At 38.2% G+C, this 21,011-nt stretch overlaps 1 protein-coding gene across 7 annotated transcripts in view; it reads left to right on the forward strand.

Moving 5' to 3' along the window:
- The window catches only part of UEVLD (UEV and lactate/malate dehyrogenase domains), a 67,014-nt gene that overhangs the window by 16,935 nt on the left and 29,068 nt on the right, over positions 1-21,011 (forward strand). For 5 of the 7 annotated variants that reach the window (XM_024987070.2, XM_005226749.5, XM_059882862.1 and 2 more), the window contains 5 exons: positions 384-468; positions 7,863-7,928; positions 13,371-13,534; positions 19,514-19,649; positions 20,353-20,471. In XM_024987070.2, the coding sequence (XP_024842838.1) occupies positions 384-468; positions 7,863-7,928; positions 13,371-13,534; positions 19,514-19,649; positions 20,353-20,471 (570 nt within the window). Of the gene's footprint in view, positions 1-383; positions 469-6,154; positions 6,214-7,862; positions 7,929-13,370; positions 13,535-19,513; positions 19,650-20,352; positions 20,472-21,011 lie in introns of those variants that run through there. The other 2 variants (XM_059882863.1, XM_059882864.1) reach the window with 2 other exon arrangements.

Consider the following 21,011-nt stretch of genomic DNA (forward strand, 5'->3'; position numbering starts at 1 on the left):
CAGTTATAGTACCAGGAAGGGAAATTCAAGGTATCTCAAGTGAATGAGGTATTCAGGCATGAGAGGTGGATCTTTAACCATGATGTCAGGAGTGTAATTTCATATAGATATTAAAGGCCCAGGCGCTGGGTTTGAGCTCTGGTTTCACTTGCTATCTAACTCAGCAAGTTATTTTGATTCTCTAGCTTTCGTTTTCTATAAAGTCGAGCAGTTATAAGCCCTACCTACTTCACAGGGTTGTTATTAAAGCAAATACTATTCATGATTGTAAAACTCAGAGCCCAGGGCCTAGCCCATAGTAAGTGTTCAGTTAAATGTTAATTTGTAATTATTCCATTGCCTATAGTTTTATTCTTATTCTGTGTTCATTTTTCTCTTTTCAGTACAAGTTCAGGGATTTAACTGTGGAAGAACTGAAGAACGTAAACATGTTTTTCCCACATTTCAGATATTCCATGGATACGTATGGTAAGAATCATTTACTCTAGTTTTTGCTCCATTAGTAAACTATTAATTATTTGTTCTTAGAGAGCTATAACTGTGTTATAATTTCTCATTTCTCTCTTTTACCCCCTGATTCTGAGCTACACTTTATGACCTGTGGTTTTTAAGGAAACTTGAAGTTAATAAAATTTGTATTGTATTAGTTTCCTATTGCTGCTGTAACAAATTAGCACACAGTTAGTGTCTTGAAACAAATTTACTATCTTACGGTTCTGTAAATTAGAAGCCCAGCATAAGTCTCTGTAGGTTGGAAACATTGGTAGGTCTTAGTTTCTTTCTGGAGGCTCTGGGAGATTAAAAAAAGAGAAAAGGCAAAAAAGACTCTACCTTTTTTAGTTTCTAAAGGTCGCCCATATTCTTTGGCTCAGAGTCACCTTCCTCCATCTTTAAAGCTAGCAATTTGCATCTCTCTGACCATCCTTCACAAATCTCCACAGGAAGTGTTTTCGGCTTAAAAAAATTTTTTTTTTTTAATCTGTTTGGCTGTGTTGGGTCTTCATTGCTGCGCACGGCCTTCTCTCACGGCCTTCTCTACTTGCGGCAAGCAGGGGCTGCTCTCTAGTTGTGGTGCTTGGGCTTTTCTGTGTGGTGGCTTCTCTGGCTGTGGAGCACGGGCTCTGGAGTTCTCAGGCTTCAGTAGTTGTGGCGTGTGGGCTTAGCTACCCCGGTCATGTGGGGTCTTCCCAGACCAGGGATTGAACTGGTGTCCCCTGTGTTGCAAGGCAGATTCTTACTGTCTGGACTACTGGGGAAACCCAGGTTCTCTGCTTTTAAGAACCAATTGTGGGGCTTCCCTGGTGGCTCATTGGTAAAGAATCTGCCTGCCAATGCAGGGAGCATGGGTTCATGCACCAAACTATTGAGCCTGTACTCTGGAGCCTGGGAGCCGCAACTACTCAGCCCATGTGCTGCAACTGCTGAAGCCCACATGCCTTAGAGCCCATGCTCCGCAAGAAGAGAAACCACTGCAGTGAGAAGCCCACGCCCTGCTACTAGAGAGTAGCCCCCACTGGCCACAACTGGAGAAAAGGCTGTGCAGCAATGAAGGTCCAGCGCAGTGAAAAATAAATAAATAATGAAAAAGAAAGAACCAAATGTGATTAGCTTAGATCCACTCTAATCATACAGGATAAGTTCCTCAGGGAAATTGTCAGGGTCCTTAACTTAATTGTATCTAAAAAAGTTTCTGTGCCAAGCAAGGTAATATATATATGTGTGTTCCAAGGATTAGAGTTTTGGACATCTTCAGAGGCCATTATTTTGATTATCACATATATGGTTGCTAATAAATTAATAACGTTTTAGTTATCTTTTTAGCTTAATATAGAGTCTGGTTACCTGAGAAAGATTTTACTTCTTCATCTTTCAAAATTTCTGACCCCAGTCCACACTTGGAAATCCATTTTCTATCATAATCCCATGTATACATAACTAAAATATTATGTACACTCTGGCATTTTCTATTCCATCCCATTCGAAAACAAATGGTGATTAAGACTGACTAAATTGATTTCAGGACTTATGAATTAGTCAAAGCACAGAGTTTTGAAAACTTTATATGAGTATGTTTTGTATTTGAATTAGCTTGAGTTAAGAAAATATATCAAATTCAGCTTCATGTATTGGGAAATTTGGGGTGTTAATTGAAGTATTTCTTAGGAATAGCTAATTTTTGTTTTGTTTTTAATTAATTTATTTTTAATTGAAGGCAAATTGCTTTACGGTATGGTGTTGGTTTCTTTTTTTTTTTTTTTTAATTCTTATTTATTTATTTAATGAATATATTTGGCTCTACCAGGTCTTAGTTGTGGCGTGTGGGACCTTAATTCCCTAAGCAGGGATTGAACCCAGGCACCCCACCCCGTATTGGGAACATGGAGTCTTAAGCCAATGGGCCACGAGGGAAGTCCCTGGTGTTGGTTTCTACCTAACATCAACATGAATCAGCCACAGGTTTACCCATGCCCCCTCCCACTTGAACATCCCTCCCCATCCCACTGCTCTAGGTTGTTGCTAGCCCCGTTTGAGTTCCCAGAGTCATACAGCAAATTCCCTTTGGCTATCTATTTTACGTATCAGTTCAGTTCAGTTGCTTAGTCACGTCCAACTCTTTGCAGCCCTATGGACTGCAGCACGCCAGGCCTCCCTGTCCATCACCAACTCCTGGAGTTTACTCATACTCATGTCCATTGAGTCAGTGATGCCATCTAACCATCTCATTCTCTGCCGTCCCCTTCTCCTCCCGCCTTCAATCTTTCCCAACATAAGGGTCTTTTCAAATGAGTCAGTTCTTCATATCAGGTGGCCAAAGTATTGGAGTCTCAGCTTCAACATCAGTCCTTCCAATGAACACCAGGACTGATCTCCTTTAGGATGAACTAGTTGGATCTCCTTGTAGTCCAAGGGACTCTCAAGAGTCTCCTCCAACACCACAGTTCAAAAGCATCAATTCTTTGGTGCTCAGCTTTCTTTATAACTCTCACATCCATACTTGACTACTAGAAAAACCATAGCCTTGACCAGACAGACCTTTGTTTGCAAAGTAATGTCTTTGCTTTTTAATATGCTATCTAGGTTGGTCATAGCTCTCCTTCCAAGGACTAATTTAATTTCATGGTGGTGGTCACCATCTGCAGTGATTTTGGAGCCCCCCAAAATAAAGTCAGCCACTGTTTCCACTGTTTCCCCATCTATTTGCCATGAAGTGATGGGACCGGATGCCATGATCTTCGTTTTCTGAATGTTGAGCTTTAAGCCAACTTTCTCACTCTCTTTCACTTTCATCAAGAGGCTCTTTAGTTCTTCACTTTCTGCCATAAGGGTGGTGTCATCTGCATATCTGAGGTTATTGGTATTTCTCCCAGCACTCTTGATTCCAGCTTGTGCTTCTTCCAGCCCAGCGTTTCATGTAAGTTAAATAAGCAGAGTGACAATATACAGCCTTGACATAACTCCTTTTCCTATTTGGAACCAGTCTGTTGTTCCATGTCCAGTTCTAACTGTTACTTACTGGCCCGCATACAGGTTTCTCAAGAGGCAGATCAGGTGGTCTGGTATTTCCATTTCTTTTGGAATTTTCCACAGTTTATTGTGATCCACACAGTCAAAGGCTTTGGCATAGTCAATAAAGCAGAAATAGATGTTTTTCTGGAACTCTTTGATCCAGCAGATGTTGGCAATTTGATCTCAGGTTCTTCTGCCTTTTCTAAAAGCAGCTTGACCATCTGGAAGTTCACGGTTCACATATTGCTGAAGCCTGGCTTGGAGAATTTTAAGCATTACTTTACTAACATGTGAGATGAGTGCAATTGTACAGTAGTTTGAGCATTCTTTGGCATTTCCTTTCTTTGGGATTGGAATGAAAACTGACCTTTTCCAGTCCTGTGGCCACTGCTGAGTTTTCCAAATTTGCTGGCATATTGAGTGCAGCACTTTCACAGCATCATCTTTCAGGATTTGAAATAGCTCAACTGGAATTCCATCACCTCCACTAGCTTTCCATTGTTTGTCAGTACCATCTTTCTAGATTCCATATATGTGTATGAGTATACGATAATTGTTTTTCTGACTTACTTTACCTGTATCATAGACTCTAGGTTCATCTACCTCATTAGAATTGACTCAAATGTGTCCCTTTTTATGGCTGAGTAAATGCTCAAAATTCTCCAAGTCAGGCTTCAACAATATGTGAACCATGAGCTTGCAGATGTTCAAGCTGGTTTTAGAAAAGGCAGAGGAGCCAGAGATCAAATTGCCAACATCCGCTGGATCATGGAAAAAGCAAGAGAGTTCCAGAAAACATCTATTTCTGCTTTATTGACTATGCCAAAGCCTTTGACTGTGTGGATCACAATAAACTGTGGAAAATTCTGAAAGAGATGAGAGTACCAGACCATCTGACCTGCCTCTTGAGAAACCTATATGCAGGTCAGGAAGCAACAGTTAGGACTGGACATGGAACAACAGACTGGTTCCAAACAGGAAAAGGAGTACGTCAAGGCTGTATATTGTCACTCTGCTTATTTAAGTTATATGCAGAGTACATCATGAGAAACACTGGGCTGGAAGAAGCACAAGCTGGAATCAAGAGTGGGAGAAATACCAATAACCTCAGATATGCAGATGACACCACCCTTATGGCAGAAAGTGAAGAGGAACTAAAGAGCCTCTTGATAAAAGTGAAAGAGGAGGGTGAAAAAGTTGGCCTAAAGTTCAACATTCAGAAAACTAAGATCATGGCATCTGGTCCCATCACTTCATGGCAAGTAGATGGGGAAACAGTGGAAACAGTGTCAGACTTCATTTGTTTGGGTTCCAAAATCACAGCAGATGGTGATAGCAGCCATGAAATTAAAAGGTGCTTACTGCTTGGAAGGAAAGTTATGACCAACCTAGGTAGCATATTCAAAAGCAGAGACATTACTTTGCCAACAAAGGTCTGTCTAGTCAAGGCTATGGTTTTTCCTGTGGTCATGTATGGATGTGAGAGTTGGACTGTGAAGAAAGCTGAGTGCCAAAGAATTGATGCTTTTGAACTGTGGTGTTGGAGAAGACTCTTGAGAGTCCCTTGCACTGCAAGGAGATCCAACCAGTCCATTCTGAAGGAGATCAGCCCTGGGATTTCTTTGGAAGGAATGATGCTAAAGCTGAAACTCCAGTACTTTGGCCACCTCATGCGAAGAGCTGACTCACTGGAAAAGACTCTGATGCTGGGAGGGATTGGGGGCAGGAGGAGAAGGGGACGACAGAGGATGAGATGGCTGGATGGCATCACTGACTCGATGGATGTGAGTCTGAGTGAACTCCGGGAGTTGGTGATGGATAGGGAGGCCTGGCGTGCTGCGATTCATGGGGTCGCAAAGAGTTGGACACGACTGAGCGGTTGATCTGATCTGATCTGTACCACCTTCTATGGTGGCTGTATCAATTTGCATTCCCACCAACAGTGCAAGAGGGTTCCCTTTTATCCACACCCTGTCCAGCATTTATTGTTTGTAGATTTTTTCATGATGGCCAAAGAATAGCTAATTTTATGTGTGGAAAGAAATGATTAGATTTTGGCCCATGTGTTTCTTGCCTTTCTTGAATAACACCCTGGCATCTGGTACATAAATGCCTGGGATGGGGGATTTAACAGCTACTATTTGTTGAACACCAAATATGTTTCCAAATGTTTTATCTATATTATTTTACATACTCTTTTACAACCAGAACTGTGAGGTGAGTATTATCATCTTCAGTTTTCAGAGAGTTTAAATAACTTGCTTACGATTACACAGCTAGTTAGGCATGGGCTTAGAGCTTGTACTCGTGTTCATCTTGCCCTCTGCTTAAATAATAAATGTTCTTTTATGATGTCTTCCTTCATCTTATAGATTTAAAGCTTTGTTGTACCAGTTAATTCTTTATCTCTTTTCTCTCATCTAGAGAAATGAGCTGTGGTGCCAGTAAACCCTCAAGCTATAGAATTAATATTGCCAATGTACATTTTGTTCCTGAAGACAGTTTTGGTCATGTGTTATTATAATCATTTCTCTTTTGGCATTTTGAATACTTTGCTTGGACAATGACTGTAGTTTCTGTACCACATTTCCAGATTGTTCTGTGTCCCTGAGAAACAATCTCTGTTCTACTCCTCTGTCCATTTTAGTTTTTGCCTGAGAGTGACCCCTTCACCTGCTGTTGTTTTCCACTCAAATATGGTTCAAGGTAAATATGTGTACTTATGTGCACTCTTGGCCTTGAGTTTTCTGTTAGCCTAGCTTTTCCTCTTCTCCCTTTCTGATAAGTCATCAAATCTATTTAGACTTTTTTCTTACACTGCCCAAGTAGTATAGTTAGCTACTGAGGTCTTAAAAGGACCTTGTTCTAAGGCAGTTTGACAGTTAGAAACCACATGTAGTGTTTTCTGTATCCAGGTCAGAAAATAGGGCATTAGCTGTCCGTCAGTGTGTTCCAATTATTGATGGATAAGTTGAATCTTCAGGAATGTGAAGACTGAAAAAAGGTTGAGAATAATGGAGTTTGAGAAGTCAAAGATTATTAGTAATCTTTCTGAAAGGTCACTTCCAAAAATAAAACCTTTTTTTCTGATTATAAAATTTATAATCTGATATCTGAAAGTGATTGTTAACTGATGTTACTTAGACCTGACAATTATATGATAGCGTCCACACATTTTATAATCCTTTATTTATAATGGGTTCACATGCTCATTGATCCTGTGACACTTTGTGCAGTCTTTATTTTACAGATGATGAAACTGAGGGTCAAAGAGACTAACCAAAAGTCATATGCCTCTGTTGCTGGAAGTAATCAATAAACAGTCTGTAATAGGAATAGAAAGATTTTATTTTATTTTATGCCTGTGCTGGTTTCATCGCTTTGCTCTCTCGTAGTTGCGGCCGTGGTGGGCTTCTCGTGCGCGTGGGCGCTCACTGTGCGGCTCTCTTTGCAGGCGAGGCAGGCCTCAGTAGTGCACTGGCTGGCAGTTGTGGCTCGAGGGTTCTAGCGTACACGCTCCGTAGTGTGTGCACAGCTTGATTGCAGTCTCACGGGTATCTGGACCAGGGATCGAACCCGTGTTCTCTGCATTAGCAGGTGGATTCTTAGCTACTGAGCCACCAGGGAAGTTCAGAAAGGAGTTTTGTTCAAGCCAAGCTGAGGATCATAGCTTAGGAGACAGCCTCTCATAAAGTTTTGAAGGGCTAGTCTGAAGAAGCATGGTTTTTAGCACAGTTTTATATGTCAGAACAAAGAGCATCAAATGTGACAGGGGTTCATTCCTTCAAGGTTTCAAAAAAAACATTCGTGAGCATACACACAGTGAGTCAACATGGCCTTGACACCTGTGAAGGGATTGATCACTGAAGGAGTACTAGCATTGATGTTTTAGGGAAGAGGGGCATTTATCTCTGTCTTCAAAACAAACATTCTTTGCTTCTGGACAATGTATCCTTTTCTTTCACTGTTAAAACAAATTTAACATGATGTATGTTTAAGGGGCCACAAAACTGGCTATTCTAGTTAGCATAAAGCTTAAGTTAAATAATGTATGAGCCAGGATGACTTCCCCATATCTCAAAATGTAAAAGTTTCTTCCATCACCTCTAAGTAGGAAAGCAGGCCAAGAACTTGGGATTTAATATCAAAGTCCTGTGTTCTTTCACCTACCTGCTCTGCTTTCTAAGAGAACATCATTTAGTACTTTGCCCTTGTCAATGTATTTACTGATTCGTAGATTATGGTATTTACAAATTGTGTGTTTCTGTATGTGTGTATGTACATGCATGCCCATTAGTAATACAGTTCTTCCTACTTCTGATTGCACTTTTTGGGACTTTTTTTTTTTCTTCTAGTTTTCAAAGATAGTTCCCAGAAAGACCTACTGAATTTCACTGGTACTATTCCTGTGATATATCAGGGTAAGTATGGAAGTTGAGAAAATGTGGGAATTTTCTAAAAGAGCAATTTAATTAGAACTTGTATTCATTTAGTTCCAAAACATTCTCAAAGTACTTTTTAAAGAACATTTTAAAAAGCTGGTTGATTTTTAATTAAGTAATTATTTATTTTTAATTAATTTTTTTGGCACACCATGTGGCTTGTGGGATCTTCATTCCCCTGACCAGGAATCAAATCCTGGCCCCCAGCAATGGAAGCCTGGAGTTCTAACCACTGGACTGGCAGGGAATTCCCTCACTTAAAATGTAAATGATCTATACTGAACCTTACTGGATATAGCAGAATGCTGTCCCAGAGAAGGAAGGCCTAGGTGTTAATATCAACAAATTCAGTTCAGTTCAACAGATATTTACTTATTGAATGTCAGCTGTCTGCCCACTACCTGTTAGGTTTTGAGGTACACAAGTGATCTGGACAGACATAAGCCTGTGCTTGTGAAGAGTTTACTCTGCTTTCCATAGCAAACTGCAGGGGTTCCACCTTTTTTTTCCCCATTGTATGTTTTGTTCCCCTTCCTTTGCCTCTGTATGATGTAGCATTATCCCTATTCTATAGGTGAAATTGAATCCTGGTCACGTGGTTTATCTGAGCCCACATAGCTGGTTATCAGACTGGAACTTAGAACTCCAATAGGAAATTTTTAAAACACAGAGCCCATTAAAACTCAAAAAAAGCAACACATTTTCAGATGACCTGACAGGTAAAATAGTTAAGTATTGGCCTAAATAGAAAAAAAAAAATCACTAACTAATCACTAACTAAATCACTATTAATTCATAGTTCTTAGCAACCCCTGTGATTTCAAGGGTAGTTGCATATCGACAGAGGAACTTATGGATTTAAATGAATCATTGCTTGTTAAATCCTGTAGGGAGGTAACAAGAGGGCATAAAAGTTATCTTAAAATGTCACTTGCTGGCCCTCTGCATCTTCCTGGAGCTGTAGAGTCATTGATTCTGATGCTAGTAGTAATTCCAAGGTAGTAATGTAATACGTTTCCATTTTGTAGTACACCCTTTTTTTCCCTTTTGCTTTTGACTAGAATTATATCAACTCCTTGTGATGCACACTAGTTATTTCTAAGCTGATAGGAGGAGGTCAGAGTGTATTATCTTTCTCGTCTGTAAAGTGGGCCAATGGTAGAGCTTAACTCTAGAATTTTGAGGATTAAATATGCTGCTCTTAAATAAAGCTCTTGGCTTTTACAGTTCCTGGCACATAGTAAGTGCCCATTATTATTTCTTGCCTTTGTTGCTCTATTCTGGTTACTAGTTTTATTAATGTAATAATACATACTGGGCTTCCTTGGTAGCTCAGTGGTCAAGAATCCACCTGCCAGCGCAGGAGACATGGGTTTGTTGTCTCCTCAGGGAAGATCCCACATGCTGAGGACAGCTAAGCCCATGCTCTACAACTGTTGAGCCTGTGCTGTAGAGCCTGGGAACTACTGAGCCCATGTGCCACAACTATTGAAGACCAAGTGCTTTAGAGCCCATGCTCTAAGAGAAGCCACCTCAATGAGAAGCCCGTGCACTGCAACCGCTCACAGCAATTAGAGAAAAGCTGTGCAGCAAGAAAGACCCAGCACAGCCAAAAATAAATAAATAAAAAATTTTAAAATAGAGGCCAAGTCTTATCAAATAAAATTTTTAAAAACACATGTTTATGCTAAAAAAATTCAAACAGTTGAGAAAAGATGAGGTTAAGCTTATATCTAACCTCCCATTACCCAGTCCTAATCTGCAGGTGAATCTTCTGTTGCTATTTCCTAATATATACCTGCAGAAATTTTTTGGATTATTTCTTATCCCTCCAGATTGTGTCAAGGTTGTGATACACTTTTTCTTCATTCACCCATTCTTTAGAGATGTGTATCATACCCATCTGAACTTTATTTACAGCTAACTCAAATTATTTTCTTATGATATAATTACTTTTAATCCAACGACTTTACCAGGAGTTCTGAATCTTCGGTAATGGATTACTGAAAGTAAATGGGCAGGCTAGGAGGCAGGGCATTTGCTGACAAAAAGGAATGAGAAAGAAGGAAGAAGGGCAGAGAGAATACCAGTAGTGAAATCTTACAAGTTCAGTTCAGTTCAGTTGCTAAGTCATGTCCGACTCTGCAACCCCATGGACTACAGCACGCCAGGCCTCCCTGTCCATCACCAACTCCCAGAGTTTACTCAAACTCATGTCCATTGAGTTGGTGATGCCATCCAGCCATCTCATCCCCTGTCATCCCCTTCTCCTCCCGCCTTCAATCTTTCCCAGCATCAGGGTCTTTTCAAATGAGTCAGCTTTTCGCATCAGGTGGCCAAAGTATTGGAGGTTCAGCTTCAGCATCAGTCCTTCCAATGAATATTCAGGACTGATTTCCTTTAGGATGGACTGGTTGGATCTCCTTGCAGACCAAGGGACTCTCAAGAGTCTTCTCCAACACCATAGTTCAAAAGCATCAATTCTTCAGTGCTCAGCTTTCTTTATAGTACAACTCTCACATCCATACATGACTACTGGAAAAACCGTAACTTTGACTAGACGGACCTTTGTTGGCAAAGTAATGTCTCTGCTTTTTAGTATGCTGTCTAGGTTGGTCATAACTTTTCTTCCAAGGAGCAAGTGTCTTAATTTCGTGGCTGCAGTCAACCATCTGCAGTGATTTTGGAGCCCTAAATAATAAAGTCTGTCACTGTTTCCACTGTTTCCCCATCTATTTGCCATGAAGTGATAGGACCAGATGCCATGGGAATCAGGCTCACACGTGCTTTGTCATGAGTGTGATATTAAAATGCATAAATACTGCTGGGGAGGGGCATTGATGGAGGCAGCAGAACCTTGATCAACCAGGAAGATAACTTCAGTAGACATTAGTTTCCTTTTCTTTAAAGGGTAGCGATTAACATTAGAAAATGGCTCCATTGAAATTGGGACTACCACTCCAAAACAAAAAAATTGCATGGCCTAAAGAGTGGCTTGTAAATGTTTGATTGTGATCCACAATAAGAAATACTTTTATATGCATAGTTATATATGTATATAACTAACATTCCATACTACCTGCCATTGTATTTTTCTGTTTGATTCCATTTAAAAATTTTATTGTTTGCAGTCCACTAAATTAATTTCACAAGCTATTGATTGTGACCAGCCTTTGAAAAACACTGGTCTAGAGTATATAATGTTAGAGTGAATTCTGGAGGAATGTGACGATGTGTCTCAGTACTTGTCAGTCATTTTGTGGTGCTGTGATCACATGACTTTATAATCATAAAGTTAAGTTTGGACCAACAGCTGTGTCTGTTCCCATACTGTAAGTACTTAGGTGCTGTGTATGGTGTCTGGTGTAACTAGACTTATTGTGGCGATTATTTTGCAGTATATAGAAATATTGAATCATTATGTTGTATACCTGAAACAAATGTGTTATATGTCAGTTATACCCAAATAAAAACAAAATTTTAAAATACTTCAATAAAGTTAGAAGAGGAATATGGTTCTGAGAACTGCTGATATAAAATAGTAAAAATCATACCAGGACATTACTATTATGTACTGACTTTGAGTCCTTTAGAATTACATGGGAAGCTTTTAAAAAATGTTGTCCAGACCTGGTCCCATTGAATCATAAACTTGGGGGGCAAGGACTGGGTATTGGTATATTTCAGAGTTCCTAAAGAGTTTCTAATACACAGGCAGAGCTGAGTATCATTGTGCTTAGGGGAGAAGGAAGCAAGATGAAAAAAAATAGAGGATTTCCTTAGTGAGAAAAGATTTCTTCAGTAGAGGAGACAACTTTTTATTTATACCTTGCTTATTTCCAAAATGGGTTTGAAGAAAATTTAAAAAATTGCCAAACCATCATGGTACTTACTGTCCTTCCCATGTGGCTTGGTGGTAAAGAATCCTCCTGCCAATGCAGGAATTGCGGGTTTAATCTCTGGGTTGGGAGGATCTCCTGGAAAAGGAAATGGTAACCCACTTCAGTATTCTTACCTGGGATCCCATGGACAGAAAAGCCTGGCGGACTGTAGTCCATGTGGTCGCAGAGTCAGGCATGACTTAGCAACTGAGCACAACATGGTACTTACTATGTCATGTACTATTCTAAGCATTTTATGTACCTTAGTTGATTTTATCCATAACAGTCCTATGAAGTAGGAGCTTTTATTACTCTTTTTTGTATAGGAAGGAATTGAGGCACAGAGGAATTAAGTAACTTGCCTAAAATCCTATAACTAGTAATGTGTGGAACTAGGATTTGAACCTAGGCATTCTTGCTCCTGAGCAGCCGTGTTTGAAATACACTGAAAAACATGCAGTAAGACTATGAAAGCAGGAACAAATATCGGGAGATCCAATGGAAGGGTTAAGGTAATTGATCAGATTTCTAGTTTAAGGTTAGTTTTTGCACTTGAGTTTAGCTTTGGGCTTCCTCTAAACCAAAGCAATCAGAGATTTTGGCTCTCACACCTGACATGAAGAACTGATTCACTAGAAAAGATGATGATGCTGGCAGAGACTGAAGGCAGGAGAAGAAGGGGATGACAGAGGATGAGATGGTTGGATGACTCAATGGACATGAGTTTGAGTAAGCTCCGGGAGTTGGGGATGGACAGGGAGGCCTGGCGTCCTGCAGTCCATGGGGTTGCAAAGAGTCAGACACGACTGAATGACTGAACTGAACTGAAATGAGGCATGATGTACATGGTTATATAGCACGTTACATGGTACATGTACATGGAGGAGCTTTCACTTTGATTCCTATCTCGGTGCACTAAAATTTAAGAGCCACTGAACAAGGTGACTGTTAAGGTTATTTTCAGCTCTGAGTTTTGTGTATCTAACCCAGCTTGTATATTACAGTATCTTTAATTAATGAGCACCTTGAGGGCTAGTCTCAAATTCATCTTTCATTTGTTCATTCATTCATTCATTATTTATTTATATAAGAAACTTTTATTGAGCATCCAATGTGTTAGGCACTGTAGTAGGGAACATGGAAATGAATAATATATAGTCGCCTCTAGACATTTATAGTGTTAAAGGGGAAATAGACTTGTAGACAAATAACTTGGGTGGAGCAAAGAATGTTACATAGAGAAAAAGTTGTATCCCATACTCCTAGTATAATAGGTCCTATAAATATTTACTGGATTGAATTGAATAAGCTGGCCATTGTCTTGATTAATTTTCCTCAAATGTTATGCTGGTCCTTTAATGGAAACATATTTCCGACGTGAATGTGGATGAATATTGGGAAATAGGCCTCAGTTTACATAAAGCCTTTACCTATATATTTGACTAGACTTGTGTCTTAAAATGCCACGTAGCTATACTGTAAATGTAACATGTGTGCTTTTCATTATTGTTTGAAGATGTGTTTGTTTTGTCTCAAATAGGTAATACATATAACATACCTATTCGTTTGTGGATTTTGGATTCTCACCCTTTTGCTCCCCCCATTTGCTTCTTAAAACCAACTGCAAATATGGGAATCTTAGTTGGAAAGCATGTGGATGCTCAAGGCAGAATATACTTGCCCTATCTCCAAAACTGGAGCCATGTAAGATCAATTTGGATTTTCTTTTGAAAATTTTTATTTTTCTGAATGTTTATCTTTGATACTGATGGTACAAATAAGTTACTGAATTTTCTTTCAGTGATATTCTTCTTTTGGTCTTGAAAAATAATTTGAAATTGAACTCCCTGGGGGTCACCCAAGTCCCAGCACCCTGGTGACAGCAGCCTGCTTGAATCTGCTCTCTCCAAGTCTGGGAGCCAACCATTGTTTACTCCCTGTCTTTTTACAGTAGTTTGCTGTTTGATAAAGCAAATGAAGAACTATTAGCAGAATATTGAGGCATTATTTCCTAGTTCCTCCCTTGTAAAGATTCTTGTGTAATAGGTATATTTATTTGTAGCTTTGCCTGTTTTTAACCTTTATGTAAATTTAATCATATTGTGTATAATCTTCTATTACATGCCTTGTTTTAACTGAGTGTTAAGTTTTAAAAATTCACCCCGATGATTCATGAAACTAGTTTATATCTTTTATAAGCTCTCACAAGGACTTCCCTGGAGTCCAGTGGGTAAGACTCCAAGCTTCCACTGCAGGGAGCACAGTTTCAGGGCACTAATCCTGCGTGCCATGGGACACAGCCAAATAAATAGATAAATCAAAGTAAAAAAATAAAAAAATATGGCCTAGGTTTAAAACACAAAACAAAAAGAAACCCTCAGATTACACATTCTACATATTTCATCTATCATTATATTGAGCGTTTTTCCATATTAGACAGTATTTTCAAAACACATGGTTTTTAAATGGTTGCCTGATGATCCAGCATTAGGATATTGCATGATATATTTGTAGATTGCTTTGTTAGAAATTTAATGATGAGCATCCTTAAATATAAATATTTGTAAATATAAAATGTTTGTATATCTTATAAATCTTTAATAATTTGCTAATGATAAATCTCTAGGAATGGAATTATTGGATCAAAGTTTTAAAATGTTTTGAAGGCTATTCTTATATTGTCCTAAATTGGCTTCCAAGAAGTAGACACAATCTGTGATTCTGCCACTTATAGAAATCAGCGAAGGAGGGTATCTGGTTTATAGCACCCTTGCTCTAAAGGGTGCTGTAAAAGAAGGCATTATCTTTAAAACAAAACAAGCTTTGGCTTATCCCTGTGGTTCATTTATTATTATGGATACAGAATATGCTCTCAGTTTTGTAAGTAAAACTTTTATGAAAAGAATTTATAATATATTTGTATATACTGAGAAAGTTGTAGGACAGGGATATCAGAGAGGAGTGAGGTTGAAGTATAGGGTGGTGTTAGAATTATCATTTCTTATTTTGTATATGCACTGTAAAAGGGTGTGCAACTGTGGATGCATTTCACTTTGTTTTACGGTTTTCTGTATTTTTCATATAAAGAAAACTTTTAAAAAGAAGGAAAAAAAAGAGTAAGAAAAGGAAAGGATTCACACCAAATTGTCAGTAGTGGAGTTTAGATGGGGAGTTTACTTGATGAACTTGTAGATTATTTGTGTTGCTTGGTGATTTAAATAATAAAATTACCAGTTAAATGTGATGAATTCAGTTCAGTTCAGTTGCTCAGTTGTGTCTGCCCCTTTGCAACCCCATGGACTGCAGCATGCCAGGCTTCCCTGTCTATCACCAACTCCTGGAGCTTGCTCACACTCATGTCCCTTGAGTCGGTGATGCCATCCAAACCATCTTATCCTCTATCGGCCCCTTCTCCTCCTGCCTTCAGTCTTTCCCAGCATCAGGGTCTTTTCCAATGAGTCAGTTCTTCGCATCAGGTGGCCAAAGTATTGGAGTTTCAGCTTCAACATCAGTCCTTCCAATGAATATTCAGGACTGATTTCCTTTAGGATGGACTTGGATCTCCTTGCAGTCCAAGTGACTTTCAAGAGTCTTCTCCAACACCACAGTTCAAAAGCATCAATTCTTGGCACTCAGCTTTCTTTATGGTCCAACTCTCACATCCATACATGGCTACTGGAAAAACCATAGCCTTGACTAGATGGACCTTTGTTGGCAAAGTAATGTCTCTGCTTTTTAATATGCTGTCTAGGTTGGTCATAGCTTTTCTTCCAAGCAGCAAGCGTCTTTTAATTTCTTGGCTGCAATCACCATCTGGAGTGATTTGGGAGCCCCCCAAAATAAAGTCTCTCACTGTTTCCATTGTTTCCCCATCTATTTGCCATGAAGTGGTGGGACCAGATGCCATGATATTAGTTTTCTGAATGTTGAGCTTTAGGCCAGCTTTTTCTCTCTTCTCTTTTTTACATTCATCAAGAGGTTCTTTAGTTCTTCTTTACTTTCTGCCATAAGGGTGGTGTCATCTGTGTATCTGAGGTTATTGATATTTCTCCCGGTAATCTTGGTTCCAGATTCTGCTTCATCCAGCCTGGCATTTCTCATGATGTACTCTGCATATAAGTTAAATAAGCAGGGTGACAATATACAGCCTTGATTTGGAACCAGTCTGTTTTTCCATGTCCAGTTGTAACTTGCCTCTTGACCTGCATACAGACTTCTCTGGAGGTAGGTAAGGTGGTCTGGTATTCCCATCTCTTTAAGAATTTTTCAGTTTGTTTTGATCCACACAATCAAAGGTTTTGGCCTAGTCAATAAAGCAGAAATAGATGTTTTCCCGGAACTCTCTTGCTTTTTTGATGATCCAACGGATGTTGGCAATCTGATCCCTGGTTCCTCTGCCTTTTCTAAATCCAACTTGAATGTCTGGAAGTTCTCGTTTTATGTACTGTTGAAGCCTGGCTTGGAGAATTTTGAACATTACTTTGCTAGTGTGTGAGATGAGTACAGTTATGGGGTAGTTTGAGCATTCTCTGGCATTGCCTTTCTTTGGGATTGGAATGAAAACTGACCTTTTCCAGTCCTGTGGCCACTGCTGAGTTTTCCAAATTTCTGGCATATTGAGTGCAGTACTTTCACAGCATCATCTTTTAGGATTTGAAATAGCTCAACTGGAATTCCATCACCTCCACTAGCTTTGTTCGTAGTGATGCTTCCTAAGGCCCATTTGACTTTGCATTCCAGGTTGTCTGGCTGGCTCTAGGTGAGTGATCACACCATCGTGGTATTGTGGGTCATGAAGATCTTTTTTGTACAGTTCTGTGTATTCTTGCCCCCTCTTCTTAATATCTTCTGCTTCTGTTAGGTCCATACCATTTCTGTCCTTTATTGTGCCCATCTTTGCATGAAATATTCTCTTGTTATCTCTCATTTTCTTGAAGAGATAGTCTTTCTTATGTCTAGTTTTTCCCATTCTATTTTTTTCCTTTATTTCTTTGCATTGATCATTGAGGAAGGCTTTCTTATCTCTTCTTGCTATTCTTTGGAACTCTGAATTCAGATGCTTATATCTTTCCTTTGCCTTTGGCTTCTCTTCTTTTCTCAGCTATTTGTAAGGCCTCCTCAGAGAACCATTTTGCCTTTTGTGTTTCTTTTTCTTGGGGATGGTCTTGATAATTGCCTCCTGTGCAGTGTCATGAACCCCCATCCATAGTTCTTCAGGCACTCTGTCTATTAGATCTAATTCCTTGAATCTATTTGTCACTTCCACTGTATAATCGTAAGGGATTTGATTGAGGTCATACCTGAATGGTCTAGTGGTTTTCCCTAGGGCATGATAAAAATTTGTTAGTTGGAAGAACAAAATTGATGTCTTAACCTTAATGCTTAGTTTTTTGGTTACTTGAGAAATTGGAATCTTATCATGTATTTATTTATCATGTATGTTTCTTCATTTTTGAATTGCCTATCTCCTTCATCCATTTTTACTCTTTTAAACAAAAAACTTTTTTTTTTTTTTACATCTGTGCCCTGTTGTGTGAACTTATCTTCCCTATTTCATCTTTCTGGTTTACTTTGGCATCTCTTCTCATAGTTTGTTTAATAAATACTCAGAGGTAGTTCTAAAATCTAGTCAAGGTTGTGCTTGGTTTCAGTTCAGACAGTGTTAATTTCACTTTACTCTTCTGAACCTCTTTATTATAAGCCAAAACTAGTCTTACATTATTTAAATGGCCCTATTTAGAAGAGTTACATTTAGGGGGAATGGAGGGATAAATTAGGGGTTTGGGATGAACAGATACACACTACTATATATAAAATACATAGAGACTTCCCTGGTGGTCCAGTGGTTAAGACTCTGCGCTTCCAATGCAGGGTCAGGGAATTAAGATCCTACATGTAGTGCTGTGTGGCCAAAAAATAAAAATAGGTTAAAAAGATCTATGGGATAGCACAGAGAACTATATTCAATATCCTTTTTTTAATGTTTATTTATTTATTCATTTTTGGCTGTGCCGGGTCTTTCTTAATACAGCCGTACTCTCTAGCTGCAGGGCCCGAGCTTCTTGTTGCGGCGCCTTCTCCTGGTGCGCACGCAGCACAGGCGCGAGAGCGCTTGGACTTCGGTAGTTGTGTCACGTGGCTAGTACTTGCAGCTCCCGGGCTCTAGAGCACAGGCTTAATAGTTGTAACGCATGTGCTCAGTTGCTCCATGGCATGTGGGGTGTTAGCAGATCAGGGCTCGAATCTGTGTCTCCTGCATCGGCAGGCAGATTCTTTACCACTGAGCCACCAGGAAAGCCCTATATTTCAATATTTTGTAATAAGCTATAATGAAAGGCATCTGGAAGAGACTAGATAGATAGATATACTTATGTCTATAATCTATCTGTATATCTATATCTGATTCACTCTGCTGTATACCTGAAACTAACACCACATTGTAAATCAGCTATATTTCACTTCAAAAAAGTATGAGTTATGATTTAAAAAGTACTGCATTAAGTCCCACATGCAGTTTAAATTGTATAGTATTAATATGATTGTATAGTGTTTTGGAGCTAGAAGGAATCTGGAGGTCACTTAGGCTAAGGATTGCAGACATTTTCCCCAAGAGAGTCAGTGTGCAGCAGTAGGCCTACGGAATTTTGTTTGAACAGCAAAGAGGTTTTGTTTTGCTTTGTTTTGTTATGTTCTTAATATAAATTTAAGTGACTGTACATGTACTCTTTCCAATTTGCCACAGTGACCATCTCCCCAAATTTTCTTACACTTGACAACTTGACATATTATATTATCTGCTTGGTCTTTAAAAGTATTTAAGTGTTTTTATTCTAATGGCTTCTTTGTCTTTATAAAGAGTGAAACTCAGATCGAAGAATTAAGCAATTTTTAAAATGAGCAAACCACTTTAAGTATTCCTTATAATAATAATAAACATATATTTTACACTCAAAACATAATTTGCATACATTAGCTCATTTGTTTCTCATATTTATTGGAATTTATTATTCACATTATATTACTAATAATACTGAAGCTCAGAGAGGTTAAGTGCATTTCATTAAGGTTGTTTTACCAGTTCAAATAAGCAGTAATGGATTAGATAAGTATTTTATGAGCAGTAATTTTCTTATTTGATAGTGGCTGTATAGGACAGTGTTTTGTTTTTTCATTTGGGAAATATATGCTAAAGTATTTGGGGTGAAGGTGTGTTGTATCTTCAGTTTATTCTCAGTTGGTTCAGAAAATAGAGGAAAAGGCACTGAGAAAGCACATAAGATAAAATGTTAAAATTTGAGCAATCTGAGTGGAGAACATATGAAAATTCTTTGTACTATTCTTTTGCCAGCTTTTCTGTAAATCTGCAGTTATTTAAAAATAAAAAAATTTTAGAAAGGCAGATAGACAAGACTGTTCCCACATACAGGTACTCTACTACTAAACACATTTATACTGTTGTTGCAATTTTTGGAGATGTTTTAACACTTCTCCCTGTATTTTTTAATTTAAAAGAATTAAGTTTTCCAGTTAAAGGTACTATGTAATTTTTGTATGGGTTTGTATGGGTTTTCAAAAAATGAGAGCATTAATATTCTTTCGGCTAACTCTGACAGTGTATAGATTAATAAGGTAGTATTCCTTAGCAAAATTTCTGCATAACTTTTCCCTTTGTGTATTCTGTAGCCTAAATCTGTCATTGTTGGATTAATTAAAGAAATGATTGCCAAATTTCAAGACGAACTTCCCCTGTGTTCTCTTTCATCATCTGACGAGGCACGGCAGGTAGACTTGCTAGCCTATATTGCAAAAATCACTGAAGGTTTGTATTTCTGTTAATAATAGCGTTAAGAGTTTACAGTTTCTCACTAATATCCTTTATTCTCTGCTATTTGATTTCTGTAAATAAATACATACTTGTGTATATACATAATTGTGTTGGATCAAAAAATTCCTATATATTTATCATAAGGTTTACCATATAGTTCCAATGAATATGGCTTCTTAAAATGTAAAAGATTACTTTTATTCTGACAGATAAAATAGTTTGTTTTGTTCAAAACCACTTGATATATATTAATGATCCCAAACCTTTTTCATTATATGTGTACGTAGCTTTTTGCCTCGTTCAGTATATTGGACCAGAGAATCTGTGATTCTCATTGTTTTTCATTGAAGACAAAGGAAAATAACCATGCTTGCAACAATTTAGTAAGTTTTAAACATTTTTTTGCATTGTAGACTAGAGCAGGAAGAGTCACAATGTTTTTCAAAATTAGGAAATCTTATTTTTTTCAAGCTTAGAAAGACCTTTTCTTTTTAAAGTGGTAGCCTCTGCGTAAAGTATTTAATATGAGATTCCTGTCTTCCTTGCGTTTCATTTGTTCAAAAATATTTTTGAATGCCTGTATGGAATGCCTAGTACCATCTTTTCTGTCCAAGTTATTAAAGTTTGGGTTTTTTTTAAATGCTAAAAAGACTTTTGATATTATTTTTAAATTATGATAATCTGCTTTTCTTTTTAGGTGTCTCAGATATAAATTCAAAGAACTGGGCAAATCGTGAGAATAAAACAGTCAATAAAATTACCGTGGTTGGAGGTGGAGAACTGGGAATTGCCTGCACACTAGCAATTTCAGCCAAAGTACGTAAGCATAGTGGTTATAAATACACGTCATATTGCTACACTTTTAGGCAGTTTCTGTTTTAACACACAAGAAATAATAGCTTCATTTTGTCATGTGGGAAAACCTCATTTTGCCTTAAAATATATTTAGTAAGTTGACAAAAAAACAGCTGAAAGCTCTCATTAGTAATGTTGTTTCATAATTAGTAGTTAGACGTGGACTAGGCTTTGAAAACCTGGTTTGAACAATGGGCTCATCATCCTAATCCAAGGGAACCTCAGGTTGACACTCATCTGACTTAGTCACAAATGCTTTTGTGTTTTCTGAGTCATGCTGCTTTAATTAAACTCTATTTAATATAATACTTAATTTAGCTCTTTCCAACGTTAACATTTTCTTAAATTGCCTTTTCTTGAAAGTGTAATTACTCCACTTTCTTTTAGGATCATAGTTCCTGATTTGATATTTTACAGTGGTCTGAAATTTGTCTATTTTTTCATCAATCCTTTTTTACTGGATCTTTTCTATATAAATTATGTTTAGAAAGGCTTAAATCT

The sequence above is a fragment of the Bos taurus genome, chromosome 29 (genome assembly GCF_002263795.3).
Source record: "Bos taurus isolate L1 Dominette 01449 registration number 42190680 breed Hereford chromosome 29, ARS-UCD2.0, whole genome shotgun sequence".
NCBI lineage: Eukaryota > Metazoa > Chordata > Mammalia > Artiodactyla > Bovidae > Bos > Bos taurus.